General features: G+C 39.6%; 1 protein-coding gene across 2 annotated transcripts; it reads left to right on the top strand.

The window, feature by feature from the left end:
- Positions 1-71: 71 nt before the first annotated feature.
- Positions 72-14,683, top strand: si:dkey-74k8.3 (transmembrane protein 109). Of its 2 annotated transcripts, XM_007233032.4 has the most exons (4): positions 72-1,085; positions 4,058-4,117; positions 6,885-6,987; positions 11,868-14,683. In XM_007233032.4, exons 1-4 carry the CDS (start codon positions 861-863, stop codon positions 12,227-12,229), a joined length of 750 nt encoding a protein of 249 aa, XP_007233094.3. In that variant the 5' UTR covers positions 72-860; the 3' UTR covers positions 12,230-14,683. The 2 variants fall into 2 exon arrangements, with proteins under 2 accessions (XP_007233094.3, XP_015456703.3); XM_015601217.3 differs by lacking the exon at positions 4,058-4,117 and having other exon boundaries at positions 74-1,085.
- The last annotated feature ends 2,974 nt before the right edge of the window (positions 14,684-17,657 follow it).

The following is a 17,657-nucleotide window of genomic DNA, read 5'->3' as shown; positions in this document are numbered from 1 at the left end:
TCTCCCTGAGCACACACTCCTCCCTGTTTGGGGTTTAATCCTCCATATGCCTCCCTCCCTCCCTCCCTCTGTCCTTCCCTCTCTTTACTCCAGTTCTTAATACAGTCACAGGCTCTGCAGTAAGAAAGACACAAGTTCAGGATCTGCACACTTGTCAGAAGAGGACAGAAGTGGCCAGGAAGGAGAGGGGCACCAGCTGCTTTAATTGGACATTTGGATTTTATTTGCTACGCTCCAGAGGACCCACCTATGTAGACTTATTTGGAGCACCTTTAACTTGGTGGTTCATTGCAAAACTACTCAGCTAGATGTTTTATTTAAGGTTTAACTACTTTTTCAAGCCTTACAGCAGAAAATCGAAGATTTATTCACACAAAGCAAATATAAGGATTATTATTTTCACTTAGAGCTAAATTTAACTTCTTCGATACCTAATATAGTCAGAGGGGGATTATTTTGAAGTGGCCTTGGCACCCTCTTGAGTGCTTTAGTTATATTATACTCTCTGTCAGTCTAATACATACACAGCAGCAATTGAGGGTGTAACAGGCAATTAACTTAGATAAACGATCAATACACTGGGCTGTATAAATTGTATAAAGCTCTGCAACTTATAATTTGATGCCTTATATATTTCGAGGCTGTTTCTGTATGTTTGGTGCTGTTACTGTTTCACTGACACTAAAATAAGTTAAATTAATAACTAGCTAAGTTTTATTTGAAGCACTTTAATGTAACCTTTATTAACTTTTTTTTAAATCTGTGGTATATTATACTTTATTCTGTTTATTTTTTTTTTGCTCTTTTTTTTTGCTATTTTTTTTAGAGTTAAAAAAGCAAAACAAAGCAAAACTAAAAACATGCTCCTCACTTCGCCTCATTGCCACACTGGTGCTTTAACATGGCTGGGCCTGCTCCTCCTCGCTGCGACCGCGGGCTGTCGTGAACACACCCCGCCGCTTCAGGAGCCCCCGAGCCCAGCTCCTTCCCCGAGATTCTCCTCCGCCGCCGTGGAATACGTTGACCTGGGGCTCGGCTACGTGGAGTCCGTGGTTGGCACCCAAGTCCTAAAGACATGCGGTGAGGTAAGAGTAGCCGGACGAGCCATGGAGTTTTTTGGAGGATTAATAGTGGAATTAAACTTCAGTTTATCTTGGTTTTGCCTGATTTACAAGCTAAGTGGATCTACATGGTCAACCTCTCTGCCTGTAAATTAAAGGGAGATGAGCTGCAGATCAGGCAAAGTCAAGACCAGCAGGTAGATCAGAAAGTGATGAATGAACTATTTTGTGGTAACCATAGTCTCTGTTTTATATAGAATCCCCCCAAAAATGAGTTCTTTACTAAATCATAACTATGTGATATACCCCCAGACTTAAAATTATGACCTACAATCTCGTAATTATGACTCTGTATCTTATAATTACGGCTTGTTGTCTCAAAATTAAGACCAACTATCTCAAAATTATGAATTACTATTTTAAATGTATGGCTTACTATCTCAAACATATGACTTATCTCGTAATTATTATTTAGTCTCTCAAAATTATGACTATATCATAACTATGCCTTAGTATAATATTACAGGTGCTGGTCAACGAATTAGAATAATTTGAAATAGTGCAATCATGAAATTCTTTGAATGCATTTTTTGTGCAGAAAGCAAATCAGGTGTTCACCGCACCTGTCCTACTCGTTAGACTAATCACAGAACTCGTTACCTGGAAAAAAATTTGCTCAGCTGAGCTTTCCAAAAGGCCCATTTAGGCCATTTAACTGTGACACTGTTGTTTTATTGAATTAGAATAATGGAGAAACCGTTTCATTGAATTAGAATAAATGCTCGAATTTTTGTTTTCTGTGAAGAGTGTTCACTGTGCAGTATAAAGTCAGGGTTGAGTAGAATTTCTAAGTTGTAAAATCAATCATGGGTAAGCAGCGCGACCTCTCAACCGGAATAGTGGCTCAAATTCAAGCTCTTCGCCAACAAGGCTTGACCCAAACTAAAATTGCTGAGCAGCTCGGCATCAGCCAGTCTTCCGTCTGCAAAGCTCTCAAGAAAAACTGCAGCAAGCGCACCAACTGTTCCGGCGTCCGAAAAACTTCTGCTCGCGACAACAAGCAGCTGAGAAAGATCGCAGTCAGCAACCGGTTCAAGTCCACTTCCGAGCTCACCGACTTGTGGAACAAGCAGACCGGCGCTGACGTCTCCAGATCAACCACTTACCGTCGTCTGAGCGAACTCGGCTTCAAATCTCGCGTTCCAGCAGTAAAACCGATGCTGAACAAGAAACAAATGGAGAAACTGCTGAAGACTGGCAGAAAGTGGTCTTCAGTGACGAATCACGCTTCTGCATCTCCTTCGGTGACCAAGGTCCTCGTGTCTGGCGTCGTGGTGGCGAAACCTACAACCACGAGTGCGTGAAAAGATCCGTCAAGTTTCCCCAGAGCGTTATGGTCTGGGGATGCATGTCCGCTCGAGGTGTAGGGAAACTCTGCTTCCTCAAGAAGACTGTCAATGCTGCCGTATATCAAGATGTTCTGGAAACGTTCCTGATTCCGACTGTTGAGGAACAGTTCGGCGAAGAAGACTTCATATTTCAACAGGATCTTGCACCGGCTCATGCGGCAAAGTCGACCAAAGATTGGTTCACTAAAAAACAGCTTGAAGTTTTGGCATGGCCGGCCAACTCGCCTGACCTCAATGTCATTGAAAACCTTTGGGCCATCGTCAAGCGGAAAATTCGCTACAGAAAGCCTACTACGCTGGACCAACTGAAGCAGAACATCGCCACTGCCTGGGAAGCTGTGAGTGCGGAAACTTGCGACAAGCTGGTCAAATTGATGCCGCGGAGACTTCAGGCAGTCATACAAGCCAAGGGGGCAGCCACAAAATACTGAGAAAGTGATGATTGTAATTATAATAAAAATTATTCTAATTCAATGAAACGGTTTCTCCATTATTCTAATTCAATAAAACAACAGTGTCACAGTTAAATGGCCTAAATGGGCCTTTTGGAAAGCTCAGCTGAGCAAATTTTTTTCCAGGTAACGAGTTCTGTGATTAGTCTAACGAGTAGGACAGGTGCGGTGAACACCTGATTTGCTTTCTGCACAAAAAATGCATTCAAAGAATTTCATGATTGCACTATTTCAAATTATTCTAATTCGTTGACCATCACCTGTATTATGAAAATTCGACATACTATCTCGTAATTATGACTTAGTATCTCAAAATTTTAACTTAGCATATCCTAAATATGACTTAACATCCATTATATCTATAATGGATAATTTGGTCAAGCCAATACAGACATTGGGACAAGAAAACAAAAGCATCCAATGGTGTTTATAGGAGCTAAAAGTACTTATATACAGTTTATGTTAGAAACTACAATTCCGCACAGAAATTGCATTTTATTTGTTGTTCAGTATAGTCCACAAAAAGAAATTATAACTGCTCAGCATTATGTTTTTTAAGATGGTGAAATTGTTACGTTTAGAGTCATCTCAAACCATTTGTGGAAACCAATCCATTTCCACATACATTCATACAAGGTTGTTTCTTATATTAAATCGCACACAGATGGTAACTTGCATGTAAAATCATTTAAAAAATATCAGTATTTACAAAATATTGCCCAAGCCTGCTACCACTATGTATAGAGCCCCTCACTGAAGTTTCTCTGCAGCGGGTCCTATCACTCCAAGCCAAATCTTGTTTACCACCATTTAATTATGGAGAAATTTGGAAAAGATGTTGAACTCCCATTGTCATTCCTCACAGTCTTTAACCTTGACTGATTCAGATTAATTTACTTATCTCTATTAATATCTGTGTTTTACTTTTCCCTCTACTGAATTTGTGAAGAGTGTATAAACTTGGTTTTCATTACTCTCTTCTTTCCCACTCTATGCCACCCCCTCCCCCTCGTCTTGCCCCTCTACCCACTAATCCTTCTTTAACCCCCTTTTTCTCACCCCTCCTCTTCTTTGCCCTAATTTCATCCTCTCTTGTGCTCCCTCACCCAACTCCCTGCTTCTCTTTCTGACCCAGAAAGCTGTAGGGTACCTTGAATCAGTGTTTGGGACAGACAACATCAATGCTATTGCCATGGTAAGATCTTGTGCTGCGCAGTCATGTTGACTGACTGGATAGCATGTAGCTACACGCTCTGTTTCTGGCCTGTGTGAAAGGAAAGCAACAGGTGCCTTAGGGGTATTGTGCTCACGTAGAGTCAGAGCTTGTGCACAGTGATTTTATTTAGTCCAGCTGGCCATCTGTCATATTGGAGCATAGAGTAGCGTGTGTGTGTGTGTGTGTGTGTATGTAAGTGTGTGCTTGTGTGCTTGTAACAGGTGTTAAATACCATACTGTTTAGCTTGTAAGCAGCTGACCTTGTATGAAGAAGGAGAGTGTATTTGTAAGTCTATGTGGTGTCAAGTGCACGTCTGTCATCTATCCATGTATGTGTGTGTCTGTCTAGTGTTGGTGGGGTTCAGCTGTTATTCTGACCAGCTCACAAACAACTGTCCTTTACAATCTCCTCTGTTTCAATGCTTATGCAACACATATACAGAGAAATTCTCTGCTCTGCAGATTCTGCACACTTTTAATCATTTTAATCAGTTGCCAGTTTCGTAGGTACAACATATAGCTAGCTCACTCACTAGACATTTTACCAGTTCCAAAAATAGAGGGGATGCAGTTTAAATTGTGAATAAATCTAAATAAAAGAGAATGCAATGGGCATATTCACAGTAGAGCACAGAACACACATTATATGTTGAAATTGAGACACTTTAACATTTCAAGAAATACATGCATACAGCTCACACAGCAAACTATGTTCACTCAAAGAAATTTCTGAAAGTGTACTTGAGCCCATGCAATAATTTACAGTACACAACCATGCCTGTTTTAATGCAGTGCCACCTGAGGGCCCAAAGATCACCAGCATCCAATATTAATTGTCGGCCTTTTATCTTGTGCACATTCTGAAATGTCTAAAATCTTTACAATTTTATTTTGATGAACTTTTTAGACAGTTTTCACATATTAGTGAACTTCTGTCCATATTTGCTTCTGAGAGATTCTACTTCTCTAAATTGCTTTTTTATACCCTTTCATTCTTCTTTAAACCATTGTCTTTTCCTAGCCTTTTGTCTCCCAGTCCCAGCTTTTTTAAGATGTGTTGCTGCCATAATATTCTAAACGTTTTTCATTAAAGGGTGAAATGTTTCACTTGTACTATCTGATAAATGTTCTATGTTCTATTGTGAAATTTGCGAATCGTTGCATTCTGTTTTTATTAACATTTATTTACATTTCACACAGCATTCCAAATTTGTAGTAAGGATTTGCACAAATATATTTGTTTCTGAACAAATTATCAGCCAAGGTTCATCAATTTTGTTCTGGGTGGGCCAACACAGTTGGTGCTTTCCCACTTAACCCGTCCCACTAAACTTAATATAAATATGATCTATAGAGCAAAAATGATTTAGCAATCACTGAGCGTTCATCACAGTTCATTAGTTGAACATTCTGTGCACAACTGTGCAGTGTATCATGACCAGCTGTGTTGCATCTTTTTACACACTGTGGCTGTTTCATTGTAACAAACAGGGCTATTTAATTAGAATCCAGTTATAGGAAATTTACCCAAGGTCCAGACCAAATTATGTCTAATCTGTATTATCATTCAGTGTCATATCCTGTATACCAAAAATGCTTTCACATCTACCTTGAGCCAAAGTAGCAGATGTGAAAGGAGCAGAGAAATCACTGTCTCAGACCAAATCTACTAAAAATCTGCTTCATCTCCAGAGTGAAAACACTTTTCTAGATAGTTAGGAATTTTGTACCAATCACAGGAAGTTGATGCAGTCTGTAAACATAGAAAAAAATTACTGTTGCTGTGCCGAAATCCAACTACCCTTGGCGTGCAGGTGCGCCATGCCACAGTATGGACAAAAATGCTTACACTGTGAATAAATGTATTTACTTTAACAGTAGATTAACTCATATTAATACACAGAAATAAAATAAATATGAGGATTAGATTTTACACTCATTCTGCTGCGGAGAGCACCTGTACGTGAAGGTGAGAAGAATTCTAAAAGAGAGCTATACATGTCAAACACCTGGCAAAGCAACTCAGCAAATCCCCCAACAATCTACATACTAATTATTAATATAAAGTATAGAGAGACACAGCCCGCGCAGATGTCAGGTGTGAAAATGCCCCAAAAGTAGCATAGTAGCTGTATCTACAACTAAAATTCAAATCAGTAAAAAGTACAATTTATTCAGTACAGGAGGCCCAAACACATATTTCACAGGTCAGTGCAGCGTTCTTTAGCTTCTGTGGGACAAGCCAGATGACAAGCTACTACGATTAATGGTTCTGTTTTGTGACTTTTGGCATGTTGGTGTTGTCCACAACCTTATTAGTATCTAGTCATCAAAGGTGTCCCGGTGTTTTTTTCTATTCCTGTGACATACAAAGAATTGACTGCCTTTACTGAATGTAAATTTATGAAAGTGCACCTACCCTACAGTATATGCTGCGTGCCCAATAGATACTGAAACAAGGTAGAGGTATTAAATGAATGGCAGCTTCTGCTTCGTCAAATTTCTCAACACAAACCAAATCTCTTTTGGTCTTCAATTGATGGTTGGGTCAGGTCACCTGAGTGCTCAGTGAATCTCATTGTGTTGCCAGCAGGGCCTGGTTAATGATCACTGAAACACTACTGTTATCTAAACGTGGATAAAAACCAGCCTGTTCACCACATTCACTCTACCATGCTCTTAAAGTGTAGCTGACACATTACTGATTCTTCTACACCTCTTCCCTTTACTCTTCTCCCCTTAATAGTTTATGGAGATGGTGCTCAGGTTCGTGGCAGAAGGCACGGCCAGTGGACTGAATGTCATCGCTGTTTACGTGTCTGAGATTCTTCGTGCGACCGGGTTCGGAGGTGAGTAGCTCAACGTTTCCTGCTTTAGTGCTGTTAACTGACCAAACTGGATCTGAGGAGACGTTGTCTAGAGAGAAATGTCAGTGAATAGTACACACTGAAATCCAGCTGATCCAGAATAAACCTGAACCACATGCAGTTCTCACGCACTGGCAGGTTCAGGGTCCGCAATTGCATAAGAATAGAGTGACAGTATGCAGCTGGTGCCTCCGGGGACTGTCTGAACCACCCAAACCACTGACTTTCTTTTTTAATTGTGTGTGTGTGTGTGTGAATGACAGGAATGTTTTGTTAGAGCAGGGTTTAATTACGAGTTGGTGACTAAAAGAAACTTCCATTTTCATTTAACTTTTTGTGTCAAACTTTGGCCTGTTATTAGAAATGAAATGTACTTGTGAATATGTGCGTAGAACCTTTTAAAGGTTAAAAAACTATTATTAATATTTAGGGCCGTCGACCATTTAAGAAAACTAATTAATTACACCGTTTTCTATGATTGTTTGCAATTAATCACCTTCTTAACACAAACGGTCAAAGAGGTCAAATAAAAGAATCAATGTAAGATAATCACAGTGGGATTAAATATATATTATAAAGTGTTTAAATGTGTATTTTAAACTTTGAACACAGATTGTCTATTGACTATATTTAATACATATTTTAATTTAGATGAAATAGTAATCTACCTACTGAACAGTAGTGACACCATGTTTAGAGAACTAAAAAAAACAACACTAACAACCACCAAAACCATCTAAAAACCATCCAAAACTGGGTAAATGAGTTGTTTGCATCAAAAATGTGTTCAAGTTTAATGGACTAATCCGTAGGTATTCCGCCCCTGCTCCCATTGATTTTAGGTATGCTCTAGACTCATGGTGACCCTGATCAGAAAGAATTATACAATAATAATAATAATGTCTTACTTATGTATCCCCTTTTAAAATTCCAAGTTTGCTTTACCAAGCAGCAGAAGTCCCAGCGAATCCCAATTGAAGAGAACGAGGAGGAAAAATAGATATATAGATACAGATATATGTATATATAAATAGATATAATAGACAGAGCCAAAAATCTAAATAAACACCAAGGGGGCAACCCATTTTAATAATTCCAAAAATAAATGGAATAGTATAAGACTAGGGCAAGTCACAGATACGTAAAATAAAAGGTGAAATAACCGTATGGAAGTAATCAGTTTGATATTCTTATTATTAAAACAGGCACTCCAAAGTTTTGAGTTACTTTGTGTTGTTCAATTAACAGCACCAGAAGAAGCCATTTACAACAAGTCGGTTGAACATATTTTCCTCTGGCAATACAAAGTCTTGACTAGTAGCCAAAAAGACTTTAACCAAAATTTTAATAAAAATTTAGTATATTTAATATTTTAGTAGATTTTAATTATAGGGATTACATTATTCTGCACAGTTTATACTAATGAGTAGTTTAGTTTGTTAAGAACATATGGCAACCCCAAAAGAGTTAAGAAAAACCCATTGCTGGGTCAGATTGACCGTCTGTGTTCTGTTATTTAGTAACCCAGCACTGGGCTGTAGAAATAGTCTATATTCGCCAAGCTATTTTGAGTGTAGTTTGGCAATGAAAGACAAGAATATAAACAGAAATGCAATTCTGAAGATTTTTCTCTATTTCCCTAAGATTATCTAAATAGTGCCCCTCACACTTTTAAACTACTTGGTTGAGCTAAAAGTTAATTTGAAATAAAACTAGAGGCACTCCAGTACTGTAGTGGAAATTAAATTTTGTTTAGATACTGTATGTTCAGGAACATTTCTAAAATACACTGTGTGGACAAAAAAATTGGGACACGCACCATATTCACTGAATTGAGTTTTTTAGTCCCATATTTTTCATTAATTGCCACAGGTATATGAAATTCAGCACCTAGCCATGCAGTCTGACTTTAGAAACATTGATGCTGCATTCACACTAGCAGAGTGCAAAGTGACTCATTTCCTATGCGAGTGCGTAATTTTTAGATGCGATTTGGCAACACAGTAAAGCGTCATTCTAAAATCATTGGCTGAACAAATTAGTCAAGTCAAGTCAAGTCAAGTAGTTTTATTGTCAGTACTGCATATGTACAGGACATACAGAGAATTGAAATTACGTTACTCTCCTTCCCAATTTTACAGCAAGTACAGATAATAGATATAATAAAGGAAAATGGGAGACACTATGTGTACAATACAGCAGGGACACAAATAGACATACATGAGACAAAAACAAGGTGCAGTGGTGTGGGGGAGGAATAGATATATAAATATAAGTAAATAAGTGAAAATAGATATATAATTATAATATAAAAGAGTGGGAGACACTATATGTTCAATACAGCAAGACACAATAAACATACGTAAGACAATAGTGCAATATTGATGGTGATTGAGATGGAATGACAGTAAAAATAGTAAATAACAGTAGTGCAAATACGGTATATGGTATATAGCTTAAGGCTGGTAAAGTGAATGGGTGCGTAAGTCCTTAAAGTTCACAGTTTAATTAAGTGAAATTAAAGTGCGTATTGACAGTGCAAGTATATCAGATATTAGGTGTGTAGTGCAAGTCCGTTTGGAAGGGACCAGTACTTTGTGCATTGTAGTGCAGAGTTTCAGTACTTTATTAGTGGGGGGGTCAGGATGCTGAGTGAGTGTGTGCTGGGGCAGGATTGGGATGGGGGGTAGAGCAGGAAGAGAGTTCAGCATCCTCACAGCCTGATGGATGGGGCTGTCTCGCAGTCTGCTGGTCCTCGCCCCGAGACTCCGCAGTCTCCTCCCTGATGGCAGCAGGATGAAGAAGCTGTGTAGTGGGTGGGAGGGATCTCCTGCCAGACGGAGGGATTTCCGTGTGAGGCGGGAGCTGTACAAGTCCTGAAGGGAGGGGAGAGAGGTGCCAACAATCTTCTCAGCTGCTCTCACGATGCGCTGGAGGGTCCTGCGGCAGGATGCTGTGCAGGCCCCGTACCACACGGTGAAACAGCTGGTCAGTATGCTCTCGATGGCCCCTCTGTAGAAGGTGGTCATGATGGGGGTGGGGGCTCCAGCTCTTCTCAGCTTGCGGAGAAATTAGAGACGCTGATTTGCCTTCCTGGCCAGTGACGCTGAGTTGGTGCTCCAGGAGAGGTCCTCTGTGACGTGCACACCCAGGAACTTGGTGCTGCTCACCCTCTCCACAGCAGTTCCGTTGATGAACAGAGGGGTGTGCAGTGTGTGAGTTCTCCTGAAGTCCACAACAATCTCCTTGGTCTTCTCTGTGTTCAGAGAGAGATTGTTGTGTTTGCACCAGGAGGCCAGGCGGCTCACCTCGCTCCTGTAGTGTGACTCATCGTTGTTGCTGATGAGACCCACCACCGTCGTGTCATCCGCAAACTTGACGAAGAGGTTGGAGGTGTGTGCTGGTGTGCAATCGTGGGTCAGCAGAGTGAACAGAAGGGGGCTCAGCACACATCCTTGGGGAGCCCCTGTGTTCAGTGTGGTGATGCTGGATGTGCTGCTGCCAACCCGCACTGCCTGTGGTCTTCCAGTCAGGAAGTCTAACAGCCAGTTGCACAGTGAAGTGCTCAGCCCCAGACTGTCCAGTTTGTGTATGAGCTGTTGGGGGACGATTGTGTTGAATGCTGAGCTGAAGTCAACAAACAGCATTCTGACGTAGGTGTTCTTCTTGTCTAGGTGTGTGAGGGCTGAGTGGAGAACAGTGGAGATGGCATCATCGGTCGAGCGATTTGACCGATAAGCAAACTGGTAGGGGTCCAGGGAGGGGGGGAGCAAAGACTTGATGTTAGACATGACACTCTAACATTCTCAGCTTCTGCCCTTTGAACTTTTGGTTTCCACTGCATTTACTATCCATCCTATCCCTGGCAGTGTGGTTTGGAAAAGAGACTTTTAGGCTACGTTCACATTGTAATTGTGATGTGACTCAAATCTGATTTTTTGCTCAATGTGGCTCAGATCTGATTTCTTTTCTAATGGCTGTGTGCACGTGCCAAATCCAAATTTTTCTTATCAGATTTGAGCTAGTTCCATATGTGGTCCTTAATCGGATACGTATCCAATCCATGGACGTGACATGAATGTGAATGGTCAAATCGTATTTCATGTGTCTTTTTTTGCATTTACACATGTGCTATGTGCTTTTCTATCATACCCATGCATCTCAGTGCCAGCTATAGCTGCAAAAACAGCAAAAGCAAACCGCCTGGCCTTTTTTATCATCCTCGACCTGATCATGTACTTCAGACCAGCTGTTTGCTCTCCACTCGAGCAAAAGATGCTCCACATGTGAGCTGCTAATGCATCCATTTCCTTTTATAAAGCTACAAGTCGTCTCTCAAATATGAAGGTTTTTGATGTTTATACACATATCAGTGTGCAGCATGTGAGGCATTTCAGGGACAGATTTGTTCACATTACACACAGGTACAGGTCATTACATTTGTGAATATGAACCGTCAAGATAACCATATCCAATCTGAGCAAAAAAATTATATTTGAGCAATGTAACTTGCAATGTGAACATAGCCTTAGCCATCTTTTCTCATTTTCCTGTTTTATATGATCCATATTGAAACATACACAGGAAAAAATCTAAGAAACATGAACCATGAAAGAAAATGATGGACAGGTTGCTAGATTATCCAGCATGCTAACCACACACAACCACCCTCACTCTGCAGTGTGAGCCACATTATACGCACCCACAAGGGACAAACCTGACAAACGATGTGAGCCACCTTGCACATGGTATTGTGAACTCATGGCGAGGAGCATAGTGCAATAGTTTGTCACCTAAAAAAACAATGCCTTAATGAATCATTATTGTTTTCCTTTCTTTTTGTTTTTGTTCTAATGTTACAGATCCGGTGTCTATCCCACACTTCACTCCTGAGGGCGTGTCCTCTGTGGTCAAGTATGCACTGCTGGGAGTGATCGGTTACTGGCTGGTGTGTGCTGTGCTGCGTGCTAGCATTGGGCTGCTGAGGAGGGTCTTCTGGCTCCTGAAGAGCTTAATAGTCATCTGGCTCTTCCTCCGGATCATTAGCGACCCGTCTGCTGCACCCGACACCACAGCAGTACGGGTGTCATTGCTGGTTATTATCTGTGCTTTGGTGAGTGTGGCTGCCGGGGGCACTAGTGGAACAAACTCAGGCTGCCTGGAGGAACGACTGAGCACCCTGGAGGGAAGAGTCCAAACGATGGAGAAGTGTAAAACCGAGTGATGAACAACCCTGGGGTGATAGATGCTTGGAGAAGATGGAGGAGTGGAGAAGATCTGAACAATCGAACTTTATGTACTGCAGTAAAACAGTGTTCTGATCTGTTACTGAGAGCAAAACTTCTGTTTTGGATCTCTAAAAGTTCGCCTTGTAGTTTTAGTAGAAGATTTTTTTCCATTGTTGGTCACAAATTAATAGTTTTCCTAAAAAGGTAGTAGTGGTACTCCTAAAAGTAGTCAATCAGCCACGTCATGTTTGATGCTTGAAGTTTGCTTCTTAAGTTTTGCACTGAAGCTATAAGGCTAATATAGGCTTCTATAGGCTTATAATTTACCAGTTAGCATCATTTAACCAGTGTTTGTTAACCCTGGTACTCCAATCCACTGCCCTGCACATTTAGGGCCCATTCACATATATCCAGATTTTTTTTGTCTGATTTTGTCAGGTTTTTGTCCTTATTTAAGTCATTTTTGGTCACCAAGCAAACAAAATCAGAAACAATCTCCAAGACGGACAGCTTTATAAAACAAAGCTTACTGAAAATGCTTACGGCCAAAAAACATGCAGGGGTCTGGCTGAATCTCAAATACCTTCTTAGGCCCTATATAGTGAACTACATAAGTCAAATGACAACAATGTCTACACAAAAATAGCACTACAGGTGCTGGTCAACGAATTAGAATAATTTGAAATAGTGCTATCATGAAATTCTTTGAATGCATTTTTTGTGTAGAAAGCAAATCAGGTGTTCACCGCACCTGTCCTACTTGTTAGACTAATCACAAAACTCGTTACCTGGAAAAAAATTTGCTCAGCTGAGCTTTCCAAAAGGCCCATTTAGGCCATTTAACTGTGACTGTGGTGGAGGAGAACATGCCAAGATGCATGAAAACTGTGTTTAAAAACCAGGATTATTCCACCAAATATTGATTTTTGAACTCTCAAAACTTTATGAATATGAAATTGTTTTCTTTGCATTATTTGAGGTTTGAAAGCTCTGCATCTTTTTTGTTATTTCATCCATTTCATTATTATGCTCTAAATAAAGTGTTGTCGTAGTTTAAAGAATAAAATAACATAATGTAAATTTTACTCAAACATATACCCATAAATAGCTAAATCAGAGAAACTGATTCAGAAACTAAAGTGGTCTCTTTAATTTTTTTCAGAGCTGTATAAATAAATGTATTGCATAGTACATTACCTGGGGAGTAATGTGCGTTTTGGAATTAAACCTGTTTTCTTTGCGGTTTGTTGATGTCTTTCTTTATAGGGCTACCATGTTCTTGCAAGTGTTTTCATCCCTGGGTGGACAGAAATATAAATATATATATATTTCTAATGTTTTAGGAGCAGGAAAAACTAAAACATACACAATGGGCCTGTATGACCAGGTTTTAAAAAATAATGCTCTAAACAGGTTCAGTTTTGGACAAGGATTAAGCCTAGTCTTAGATTATATTTTCCTTATAATAAAAAAATCCTTATTCAAAATGCAATGTAGTCCAAGACTAGGCTTAATCCCTGTCTTGGAACCGACCGATGAATTTAAGTCAGGATTCGCCTTCATCTTTTCCATAATGGACTCTTGATCTGCTAGAAAGAAATTCTGCGGCCACGCTGGCCCTTATTGGTTAAGACTGTAGACCACTAGCTTTATTGATCTACTTGTAAGGGAAATTGGTCATATTGCACATGTTGTTTAGCTCTCAAACATACTTGCTTATACTTTAAAGCTGATGTCCGTTTTGGGATGAAGTTTTGGGATTTGGGGGATTTAGGGTCCTCTCTGGTAAGAATTAGTAATTGCACCGAGCATGCGGAGAATCATTTTAAACTGGTCTTTCAGAGCGGATGAATCCGATTCCAGGTTATGTTTCAGGTCACGGAGCTCTCTCCGCTGTTTTAACGCCAATCCACTAATAATCACGGTTTTAGCACGGACTCTATCGCATTCCTTTTTGGCTGCGGGGCTTGCTTCATATTTCTTTGGTTTTACTTTGGGTAAATGAGCTACTGAGGTCTGAGTTTCCCCTTCTGAAGTCTCCATTGCTCCACCAGCCGGTCGCGTTTAGTAAAACTGAGCCAGATCCTCTTTTAGAGGCTGTACATGTGACGGAAGCACGTAAAGACGTGGCCAGAAGAACTTCAGTGAAAAGCGGCCCAACACACCAGTTTATAGAATTAATATATTAGGCTTAGCAGTGATGGTCGTTCCAGCACACTGGTACATCTTCTCCACTAAGAAATGCTTCTTCTTTCAGTTTAGAAACAAAATAATACAGACTTCCACTTTAAAGGAGCTTGGCAACACCAAACATGTTGGCTGACTAGCTACTTTTGGGGTATGAAGTGTGGGTTGGGCTGTAAATTTGATTGGTTTAAAATGTATTTTGTGACTGCCAAAACTGCCAAATGTGGTTTGACTGTATTAAATTAAAGTCCATTAATACCTCAGTCACTGGGTGATGCTTTACATTTGTGAACCTGTTAATAAATAATTACAATGTAAAAAAATGTTTGATTGGATTCACATACAGCGATTTAGCCTAATTCCAGACTACACACAAATGATGATTGTTTAAGCAATAATACAGGAGAGGGAGTGCTATAACACGTCCTATTTTGGCGAAGATCTGCAGAACAGTGCCAGTATGGCACTCGAGTGTATTATTGCAATTATACCACAGTTCTATTGCTGCTGTTTATTGAAAGATTTTGAGTCAAACAGGACGAGAAAATGCAATTTGTTGGTTATAAACCCTCCGCGTGTTAAAATAGTTCCATAGCTGCTCTGCTTGCAGCTGCACTGTAAGCTCTGCATTTTTGGCCATTTCAGTCAAAACTGTGGAAATCTAAACTTACTGTAAATAAATGTAAGAGCTTTTACTCACCCAAATAATCCGTTTTTAGGGGAAAAATAAGTGTAGATTAAAGTCCAGCGCTCATTTGACTAAAAGAAAATGTTTTTTTCTTTAAGAATTAAAGTTTTGTTTACTTCGGCGCCCCTGAAGTAAAACCTGCGGAAATACAAGGGTTCACCTCCCATTCATCTTAAAATACCCTATATTAACTGAAAAATATATACACTTAAGCTTTTATTTTTATAATAAAAACTCTTAACCTGATATTGGTGGCTGATAATGTGTGCAATAATGCGTATTTTAATATTGTAATAATGCTTATAAGTTATTTGTGTGGACCACGTCTTTGTCTGCGCTGCCTTTTGGAGACACGGCGTTTCTTTACTGTGCCTGTGGGATCCAGCGCCCCCCAGTGGTAAATAATGACATTGCATTTGGTTTGTAGGAGCTGCATCGTTGCTAGGTTACCTGTATGTGGCGGAGTAATACATGGAGAGCTTTGGTTACAGCGCATTATCGGCTAATAATATCACTCATAAAACGCCTCTCAGCCAATTATATGGCAGGGTCAGAGCTAACTATGGTATAATAATTATTATGAAACATTATCTTTTACAAAATGTTCTTACTTAAACTTGATATCGAGCTGCACAGGACCTACATTTATAGCTATAGCAAATGCACATGTAATGCTATGGCTGTAGAGGGAGACAAAAAGCAAGAATATATCACATATTCTCATATAACTGCCTTAAATAATGTCTTATAATAAAACAGTTCAACTGATTGTTGCCCACACAATCAGGATAATTTACGCTATTATAGATTTTTTATTTTATGGTCACATTCCTGTTTTTATTTCAGGGTTCCTGAAAATCAATCAATGCTCCAAAAGTGTTCCCTGCAGAAAAGAAGAATCACTTATGATTTATTTATGGGGCTAAACTTGGAGTCTATGTAAGTAGTTAATTAGTTAGCTAGTTAGTTAAAATACAAAATCCACAACCATATGAAGAAATAGTCTCATAGCAGTTTGGGTACAGTCCTCTCTCCCTGGCTCCCTCGTGCTTCTCTCTAATGTGTTTGTCTCGCATCCCAGGAGAGCCTTTGTTGCCTGCCTGTTGTCTTCCTCGCTTACGCTTTGCGTGATCCGTTTTAGCTTTACACCCGTTTTTGTTCCCACCCGTTTTCGTTTTCTACCTGTTTCCGTTTCGCAGCAGTTTTTGTTTTCGAACTCACTTGGGCTGTGTGTTTATTTTTACTCTTGCTTTGAGATCTACTGTTCTGCAAGTTTGTTCATCAACCTTCTGGGCTGGAGAGCTGCTTGACTGTAGCACTCCACAAGGGTGTGGTAGTGGGGGGAAAAGTGGACCTGACTATCCAGGGCCTGAGTACAGAGAGGCGCCCATGAAAAATCCTTATTTTTTTTCGCTCACGTTCCTTGTGTACTGACATGGATAGGGGCCCACTGACATTGGGAGTGTACAGGGCCCAGAATTTGCTGCTACGCCCCTGAGTACAGATATTATGTGACTTAATTACTTTCAGTAGCAACACAAATCCTTTCATCTGATTGACCTTTAGATGAGCTTCTGCCTTTACAAAAAATAGTTTTAATAATACTACTACTAATAATAATAATAGTAATCTGTAAAATATAGCTACAATAAATAACTGAATCAAGAATGAACATGAAGTCATCCATTTATCTCTGCTTAATTTTCTTTTACAATTATCTCATTACAAAAAACATTTCCAGAAATTGTCAGTCAGATTATCCACTGCAATTTTGAGAGGGGGCTGTGCAAGAAAGTATCTTCAGAGATGTTCACAATCCTGACCCATACAGTAACATAACATATTGTGGCATAGAAGAGCTTCCATTCCAGTTTTTTGGTTTTGGAATGGGAATCCCACCATAATGGTGTCAAATAGGCCGATATGGTGACTTAAATAGCCATCTCCCATACTAGGGCATGTGAACAGTAAAAAAAATAGTGGATTTTGTTTATTGGGTAAGTTATGTCTCAATATCCTTAAATAAATAGATTTTTTTAGATTTGTTTTTATCTACTTTTCAGGGAAATACGTAAAGTTATATTTTATAGTTTGTGGTCCAAAAGACATTTTATTCAGTTTGATTTGTTGGTTTTGGAAGTAAAAGGTTTTGTAGAACTCATGATGTAAACTAGGGTGACATGGTACCTTAAACTGTCCCTGTTTCCCTTTCTATTGAGTTTTAACAGTAAAACACCAATGAGTTTTGGGTCTTGGGAACGTTGTGACTGTCTGAATACTGTAGAAAACAAAATCCTCCTCAATCCACCTTCCAGCAGAGGATACACCAGAGTATCCTACCCAGAAGGACTTTTAGGGGTTTTGAAGTTACATCACTGTGGCCACGCCCACAAAACATACTTTTTTTTAATCAATTATATATGAATTTTTTGAATTGTGTATTTGTAGAAATAATACTTAACAAATACAAAAACAAAAAATAACTGTATACAAAAACACGTATATGACTGTAGAACACATCACATATTATGAAGAAACAAAAAAAGAGA

The sequence above is a fragment of the Astyanax mexicanus genome, chromosome 10 (genome assembly GCF_023375975.1).
Source record: "Astyanax mexicanus isolate ESR-SI-001 chromosome 10, AstMex3_surface, whole genome shotgun sequence".
Classification (NCBI taxonomy): domain Eukaryota; kingdom Metazoa; phylum Chordata; class Actinopteri; order Characiformes; family Acestrorhamphidae; genus Astyanax; species Astyanax mexicanus.
The sequence above is the reverse complement of the archived record's forward strand: the minus strand, read 5'-3'. Positions and strand labels throughout refer to the sequence as shown.